The sequence below is a fragment of the Borostomias antarcticus genome (genome assembly GCF_949987555.1).
Source record: "Borostomias antarcticus genome assembly, chromosome: 16".
Classification (NCBI taxonomy): Eukaryota; Metazoa; Chordata; class Actinopteri; order Stomiiformes; family Stomiidae; genus Borostomias; species Borostomias antarcticus.
This window is the reverse complement of record NC_140249.1, coordinates 11,534,506-11,543,237: the sequence shown is the minus strand read 5'-3', so window position 1 is coordinate 11,543,237 and position 8,732 is coordinate 11,534,506. Positions and strand designations below refer to the sequence as shown.

Below are 8,732 nucleotides of genomic sequence, written 5' to 3'. Positions count from 1 at the left end.
GAGGACGGGCGGCCGGGAGGGGCGGAGCCAGCTGGGGCAGAGCGAGCGGGAGGGGCGGAGCCAGCTGGGGTAGAGCGAGCGGGAGGGGCAGAGCCAGCTGGGGCAGAGCGAGCGGGAGGGGCGGAGCCAGCTGGGGCAGAGCCAGCGGGAGGGGCAGAGCCAGCTGGGGCAGAGCGAGCGGGAGGGGTGGAGCCAGCTGGGGCAGAGCGAGCGGGGGCCGGGAACGGAGGTACGGGTCCCGCTCTGAGGGAGGGGCTTAGCAGGGCGGGACAAACAGCGATAGGACGTTTGGGGACGGGACCAGGACCGGCAGCGAAGCAGCCCGTCCAATCGGCCGGCCCGAAGGCACAGGAAGTGACGTCACCACCAGACGAGCTGAGGCTGGAGGCGGCCCTGGTTACCGTAGCAAAGGAGCTGCAGAAGGTGCAGGCGCAGCTGAGCCGACTGATGGAGAGAGGGATGACAGAGAGAGAGAGAGCGATGGCGGAGGAAGAGAGGAGGGGGAGGGAGGAGGTATGAGGGGGCTCATCTCATTACCTGAACTAAAGTCATTATAGGATTTCTGCACATACTACTTTTTTTTTTTCTTTAAAAATAAATAAATAAATATATATATATATACAGTATGTGTGTGTATATATATATATATATATATATATATATGTGTATATACACATACAATATAATATAATGTTTGTGCTTTTTAAGACTAACCTGGGACTCAAAGACTGTTCTTTAGAGCATGGGGAGAGTGAGTAAGTACTGTAACTGTTTTAGCTGGACCAATAAACACTCTTTAAATTATGTTTTAATTGAGTTGAGTGTTAATTAGTCGTATGGAAAGTGGTCCTCCCTCCTCCCACACGCACAGCATTTGTTATAGAGCCCCACCCTCTGTGTGTGTGTGTGTGTGTGTATACAGCATGTGTGTGTGTACAGTGTGTACAGTGGAGGTGTGTGTGTGTAGATGTGGTCATCGAAGCTGTGGACAATAGCAGCATTTGTTATACAGCCTGTCCTGTGTGCGTGTGTGTGCGTGTGCACACAGTGTGTACAATATGTGTGTGCGTGTGTGTGTGTGTAAACAGCAGGCTGCGTCTGAGGCTGCTGTAATCAGCCAGTGGGCCTCAGCCTCTTGTTAGCTGGTTTAAGACTGGAAACTCCTGAAGCTGCTCTGATGACTGAAGACGCTTCGCCAGACTCAGAACTGGCTCATTAGTAGAGTGTGAGCTGTTCTCTTCTTACCATGGAAACTCCATCAAGCAGCAGAACCCAGTTCAACCGTTACGTTGGGGTGGGGGCGGGGGGGGGTAATGAAAGGGCTACTCGTGACATCCCACACTCACGTTCACTAATGAAGGTTTATGACCTTGGCATGAACTCTGTGTGTGTGTGTGTGTGTGTGTGTGTGTGTGTGTGTGTGTGTGTGTGTGTGTGTGTGTGTTTTCTCCACATAAAGCAGTTACTGGGTGGGGTGACTACAGAGCAGATCTGGGGCACATTTGGACACAAGCATTACCTTCCTGACCTAATTTGAAAATGTCACAACTCATTATAATGAGTAACAAAATACAGAGAGGGGAGGAGAGTGAGAGTGAGAGGGGAGAGAAAAGAGAGAGAGGGATGGAGGAGAGGTCTAGAGTGTGTTAATGGTTGACATGTTATTACTGTTAATCACAGCTTCCTCAGACTACTGCTGCTAGGGGGCGCTGGCCAATCAGTACAGACCACACTCCTCTTCCTCCTCCCTCTCCTCTTCCTTCTCTCCCTCTCCTCTTCCTCCTCCCTCTCCTCTTCCTCCTCCCTCTCCTCTTCCTTCTCTCTCTCTCCTCTTCCTCCTCTCTCTCTCCTCTTCCTCCTCTCCCTCTCCTCTTCCTCCTCTCTCTCTCCTCTTCCTCCTCCCTCTCCTCTTCCTTCTCTCTCTCTCTCCTCTTCCTCCTCTCTCTCTCCTCCTCTCTCTCTCCTCATCCTCCTCTCTCTCTCCTCTTCCTTCTCTCCCTCTCCTCTTCCTCCTCTCCCTCTCCTCTTCCCCCTCCCCTTCCTTCTCTCTCTCTCCTCTTCCTCCTCTCTCCTCTTCCTCCTCTCCCTCTCCTCTTCCTCCTCTCTCTCTCCTCTTCCTCCTCTCCCTCTCTCCTCTTCTCTCTCTCTGTTGCCAACAGCTACAGTAGATGGATGGTATTGATCGACCCTCAGCAGGCTTAGTAAAGTCAATGACACTTCACCCGTTGAAATAATGCCAATAAACACACACACACACACAGACAGTACACACACACAATCTGAGATTCCTGGCTATTGGGTGTGTGTTTAAGATGACGGGGCATTAAGTGGTAGATGGTGTAAAGTTACACCAACAAGATTTTAATGTCACTTCACAAGACCACCCTAACAGACGAGACAAGACTGGCACTTTGCCAACAGCAATGAGGACCATACAAAATAAATACATCTGCTATCAACGTTCTCCAGTCTGGCAGTAACTGTTTATACACACCGTTTAAACAGTATATACTGTACACACATTGTTCAAACAGTATATATAGTATACACACTGTTCATACAGTATATACACACACTGTTCATACAGTATATATAGTATACACACTGTTCATACAGTATATACACACACTGTTCATACAGTATATACACACACTGTTCATACAGTATATATAGTATACACACTGTTCATACAGTATATACACACACTGTTCATACAGTATATACACACACTGTTCATACAGTACATACACACACTATTCATACAGTATATACACACACTGTTCATACAGTATATACACACATTGTTCAAACAGTATATACACACACTGTTCATACAGTATATACACACACTGTTCACACAGTATATACACACACTGTTCAAACAGTATATATAGTATATACACTATTCATACAGTATATACACACACTGTTCATAAAGTATATACACACACTATTCATACAGTATATACACACACAGTTCAAACAGTATACACACACTGTTCATACAGTATATACACACACTGTTCAAACAGTATATACACACACTGTTCATACAGTATATACACACTGTTCAAACAGTATATACACACACTATTCATACAGTATATACACACTGTTCAAACAGTATACACACACACTGTTCATACAGTATATACACACACTATTCATACAGTATATACCTGTACACACACTGTTCAAACAGTATATACACACACTGTTCAAACTGTATATACACACACCGTTTATACAGTACTGTATATATACACAGTCCCATATTTATACAGCCTCAGCCCCATCACTGACAGAGTTCTCTCAGGGAGGGAAAGAGAGAGAGAGACAGACAGAGGGTGAACTGTGTACTGTGTGTGTGTATGTGTATGTGTATGTGTGTGTGTGTGTGTGTGTGTGTGTGTGTGTGTGTGTGTGTGTGTGTGTGTGTGTGAGATAAGAGCGGGTAGAGAGCTGTGTGTCTATTTGATGGGTGAGTCCAGGATCTCCTCGTACTCCTCCCTCTGTCTCCTCCTGCTGCTGCGAGAGGGGAGGAGCTTCCTGGCCACCAGCCAGCCCACGCTGAGCGTCACCACCACGCCCCCGGCCACCTCGCAGGCCCTGGGCGCCTGCGGCAGCACAGCCAGCTGCAGCAGCATGGCGGCTGGGACCTCCACGCTCTGGGAGGCGGAGACCAGGGCGGGGTGTATGCGGCCGAGCGCGTGGGTGACGCCCAGGAATGCCCCCGCCGAGCAGACGACCAGCCCCAGGAGGAGGAGCCAGGCCGGGGCTCCCGAGGGCCAGGCTGCGCCTTCCTGGAGCAGGGCCATGGACACCGCGGCCGCCAGGCAGCCCGTCCAGCTGACGGCGAACAGGGCGGCGCCCACGCCCACACGCTCCTTCAGGGAGCGGTAGCCCACCAGCGCCAGGGCCATCCACAGACCTGCCATCACCGCCAGGGACCAGCCGAACGCGCTCCTCCAGAACCGGGCCGACGCTTCCTCCGCTGAGCCCACGCCGGCCGGCCCGGTCTGGCCTGCGTCCGGTACCAGTGCCAGGCCCAGCCCACACACGCCGCCGACCGCCGCGGCCCCGTCGGCCAATCCCAGCCTGTCCTCCAGGAGCAGGAAGGCCAGCGTCGCCGTCAGAGCAGTGGTCGCCAGGCGCCAGGTCGTGGCGGCGTCGTCGGGGGATACGAAAGACAGGGAGGAGTAGGCACAGCAGAGGGAGAGGGAGTATGCCACGCCGTACAGCGCCAGGCGCAGCCGGTGACCCGCCGGGCCGAAGGCGTGCTCCCCCCGCCGCAGTGGTACAGCCAGGGACACGAGCTGGAGGGCGGACCGTACCAAGAGGAGGAACAGGGGGCCGAGGCCGAAGCTGTCCGACGCCAGGCGGGACAGGACCATCACGCACCCGCTGGCCAGCGCCGACACCAGCAGACCCACCCAGGTCAGCCGGGAAGCAGACACGGACGCCTCACCGAAACTGGCCAGCTGCTCGCCCACTCCCCCTCCCCCGGACCCCCTCCCCCCCCCGACACCCCCCCCGCCCTCCTCCGCTCCGGCCGGCGTGGGTTTGAGGGGCGTGTCTCTGTTCTTCTCCTGCCCTCCTCCGAACAGCGTCCTCCCCGGCCACCTCCTGCCCTCCCTCAGCCTGCTCCTGTCCCACGTCGCGTCCAGGAAGGAGCCGAAGTCCTCGAAGGAGGGCGCGTCGTCGTAGCCCTCGTCCCCGGGCGGGGGGAAGGGGGGCGGGGCCGAGTACTGGGCCGTCACCGTGTGAGGGTGGATCTTCACCTGCTTCCTGGACCCTCCCAGGAGGTGGGTGGACTCCATGGTTACGCCTCTGAACAGACACACACACACCTGAGGGATGGAGAGAAGAACAGAGTTACTCACACATGCAGTATCTACGCAACCTCTCTCATTCTGCTACCTCTCTCTCGCTACAGTCTCTCTCTCTCTCTCTCTCTCTCTCTCTCTCTCTCTCCGTGTGTCTCTCTCTCTCTCTCTCTCTCTGTGTCTCTCTCTCTCTCTCTCTCTGTGTCTCTCTCTCTCTCTCTCTCTCTCTCTGTCTCTCTCTCTGTGTCTCTCTCTCTCTCTCTCTGGAATGGATATCTGATATTCACAGTGTGTCTAATCTATTCAGGGTCCCTCCTACAGTAGTGGTGTAGTGGATTAGTGGAGATCAAGCACGGTGGTTCTGACAGGTTTTCTTGGAGCCGAAGGGGGAATCAGTCTGGCAGCATCCTGTCAATGAACAGAGAGGTTGTGTCTGTGTGTCTGTCTGTCTGTCAGTCAGTTTGCGCATGAGGCAAAACACGCACATGCGTGAGTCATGCCCACTACAGGGCTTGAGACCATTCATTTTGAAAGTGTGTGAGGTGAAATTGAACATAGTCACATTTGTCCGATTGCATGATGATCAAGGCTGTTTTTCCATATCTATATATATACCATCACAGGCACTTGTACGTGTACATACTAGCGTCATGTTCAGGGGGTGGACTTGTACATCAAGCTGCCTCATGCTACAGAAACAGGAGATAGGCTCCTGCCCTATGGGTCACTAAGCCCGAGAAACATTGGTTCTCAAAGGCTTACTTACTTACTACAATATATACCATATAGGACCTATACGATTCCTTCCTGTGCCATTTCATGGTTGGTCAGGGTCATGTCAGTCTTATGCACACCCCTTCAAATAAGGTCCTATGTTGGAGATGCAGAGTTAATCTCAGAAATAGCGCCCCCTCCTGGTGGTGGTAATCTATGGACCATTCTACCATGTCAGAGGGGACGGCAAGAGCAAGAGAATTTAGCTAAATGGACAGAAACAGACAATTATTTTAACAACCGCCTCACAGACAAACAACAAATGGCAGGAGATGCAAGGTGTTGGGAGGGATTTATCCGTTTTTCTCTGTTCCGGACCGTTAGCAGAGCTCCTCCTGTCTCCTGCCAGGCTGTATTTCACCTGGCTGACGCAGCCCTGCTACTGCAGTGCTTCCGTTAGCACTGGAATATCTGACTGATTCACAAACAACACCGTCAGTCTCGACCACCCAGAGAGTCTGTTCAGATGGTGAGACTAGTGCGCGGTGCCCTCATAACGGAAACGTACCAGATGTGCTGTTCTGTGTCTGATCTGGCAGATGTGCTGTCGCGCGGGGTGGCTGGTCGGCAGTGCGCGCCGCGCGTGCGTCACCGTGTTGCCGCGTGCGTGCGGTAGGTGTGTCACGTCAAGGTTATCTCGGTCTCTCGCCCGTGACGCCGGCGGACACACGAGCACAGACGCACATCAACCCCATGTAGTAGGCTATAGCTGCTGCGTCGACATGGCACTGGCTACCTGTGAAACACGGGTAGGCTAATAGGCTAATTCATCCAGTATGATCTTAAAACTGCAAAATCCTTCTCGTCCAAATATCGACCGACTGTGCCAAATTTATGAATGGAACGAGAGGCGCGTACCCGCCACGCTGCCGCAGCTGTGGGGTCGAGGCGAATCACAGCAGTCGGATCAGATCGCCCGTTTGTGGGGTCCAAGATCTCCAGAGTCACCTGAGACTTAACAACCGAGCAGACTAACCTTAAAAATCACCCTAATTAGCCCTATAGGTTCGGCAACTCACCTGCGGTCTCAAGAGGATCCCGCCGGGATGAAACTCACTCAGCGCGAGCTCAGCGGTCGTTTACGGAACACATCAATCTGCTTTTGGTCGGTTAGAGAGGCGACAGACCCATCATCTCTCCACCCTGTTATTTCTCTGCGACACTCAACCGTCGACTCAACTTCAAAGCGACCCCCGTGTCCTGGTTCAAACCGAGACCTCAGTCGAACCCAGTGTTGTCCTCGCCTCGGGGAACCGAGCTGCTCTGTGCCAGAAACCGTCTTGATAGAATCCTGGCAAGTAGCCTATAGCCTTCCTCTCACTCACATCTCTGGAGCGATGCTCCTTCTCAGCCCGACGAGGAAGTGAGAGAAACAGAGAAAGAGAGAGAGAGAGGGAGGGAGGGAGGGGAGGGAAGGAGAGAGGGAAGGAAGGAGGGCAGAGGAACTTCAGAGCATGCGTAAGGACAAAAACACCACCATCAGCACCACTATGAACACTGATGATTGTCACCCCAGTGTGTGTGTGTGTGCGAGTGAGTGAGTGTGTGTGTTGGAGTGTGTGTGTGTATGTGTGCACACGTGTGTGTGGGGCAGGTGTGTGTGTGTGTGTGGGGGGGGGGTATGTGTGTATTTGAGTGTGTGTGGTGTGTGTTTGAGTGTGTGGTGTGTGTGTTTGAGTGTGTGTGTGACTGCGTGCGTATGCTCTTTATCTCCATGTACTGTATATTTGATCTCAGAGTGCTACAGCACCAATACCAGCTCTTCCCTATCAGCAGCATCTGGAAGCGCATTTGTAGACTACAGTGTTTATGTGGGTCTGTGTGTGTGTTTGTAGACTACAGTGTTTGTGTGGGTCTGTGTGTGTTTGTAGGCTACAGTGTTTGTGTGGGTCTGTGTGTGTGTTTGTAGGATACGTGTTTGTGTGGGTCTGTGTGTGTTTGTAGGCTACAGTGTTTGTGTGGGTCTGTGTGTGTTTGTAGGATACGTGTTTGTGTGGGTCTGTGTGTGTGTGTGTGTGTGTTTGTAGACTACGTGTTTGTGTGGGTCTGTGTGTGTGTGTATTTGTAGGCTACGTGTTTGTGTGGGTCTGTGTGTGTGTGTGTTTGTAGGCTACGTGTTTGTGTGGGTCTGTGTGTGTGTGTGTTTGTAGGTTACGTGTTTGTGTGGGTCTGTGTGTGTGTGTGTTTGTAGGCTACGTGTTTGTGTGGGTCTATGTGTGTGTGTGTTTGTAGGCTACCTGTTTGTGTGGGTTTGTGTGTGTTCAGATTCTGATTCCCAGGACCCTGAGCTTGGTGTCCAGCCTGGGTGGAGTTATAGTGTTGAAGGACTTCACTTTTCCCCAGGACCCTGAGCTTGGTGTCCAGCCTGGGTGGAGTTATAGTGTTGAAGGCTGAACTGTAGTCAATGAACAGCAGTCTCACAGAACCCGACATGTTCCCCTTACTCATGTCTAGGTGGGATAGGGTGGTGTGGAGTATGGGGGCAATCACATCTTCTGGGGATCTGTTGGGTTTGTATGTGTTCTGTGGGGGGTCTAGTGTGCTGGGCAGTGAGGAGCAGATGTGTTCCTTGACCAGCTTCTCAAAACACTTCATCACCACGGAGTAAGTAATGGACCAAGGCAGCTCCCTTGTGCAACCCCAAAGCAGGTGTCATGTTTCTCAGACACATGATCTCCAAGCCTGATGTAGAACTTTCTCCCTTTGTATGTATGTATGTATGTATGTATGTATGTATGTATGTATGTATGTATGTATGTATGTATGTATGTATGTATGTATGTATGTATGTATGTATGTATGTATGTATGTATGTATGCATGGTAATGTGATACTACATGTGAATTTCCCCCTATGTTTATATCAGAGGGAATACTGGCTCTAATAGATTATCTAGAACAGTGTGAGTTCTTCACATGTTGGTGCTGAGAGCTGTGGAGGAGGGAGGGGCAGTGTTGATTAACTGGTCCATAGTGGAGAATAATACTCTAGAGTTTCCAGCATTCTCTGTAATAATCTAGGGGAACTGATCCTTTAGTGTTCAGTTACCATGACTGAACTGGCCGCTACCATTAATGTTATGGAAGCTGCTGCTAGTTGTTGTGAGCCCATGAGCTAACTGCCTATCCCACT

General features: G+C 51.6%; 1 protein-coding gene across 1 annotated transcript; it reads right to left on the bottom strand.

The window, feature by feature from the left end:
- Positions 1-3,470: 3,470 nt before the first annotated feature.
- On the bottom strand, positions 3,471-6,187 carry LOC311319425 (solute carrier family 35 member G2-like; the record flags this gene model as incomplete). Its single annotated transcript, XM_084450985.1, has 2 exons — positions 6,109-6,187; positions 3,471-4,850 (listed from the first exon to the last, which is right to left on the bottom strand). Exon 2 carries the CDS (start codon positions 4,818-4,820, stop codon positions 3,471-3,473), a length of 1,350 nt encoding a protein of 449 aa, XP_084307111.1. The 5' UTR covers positions 4,821-4,850; positions 6,109-6,187.
- Between the last annotated feature and the right edge of the window lie 2,545 nt (positions 6,188-8,732).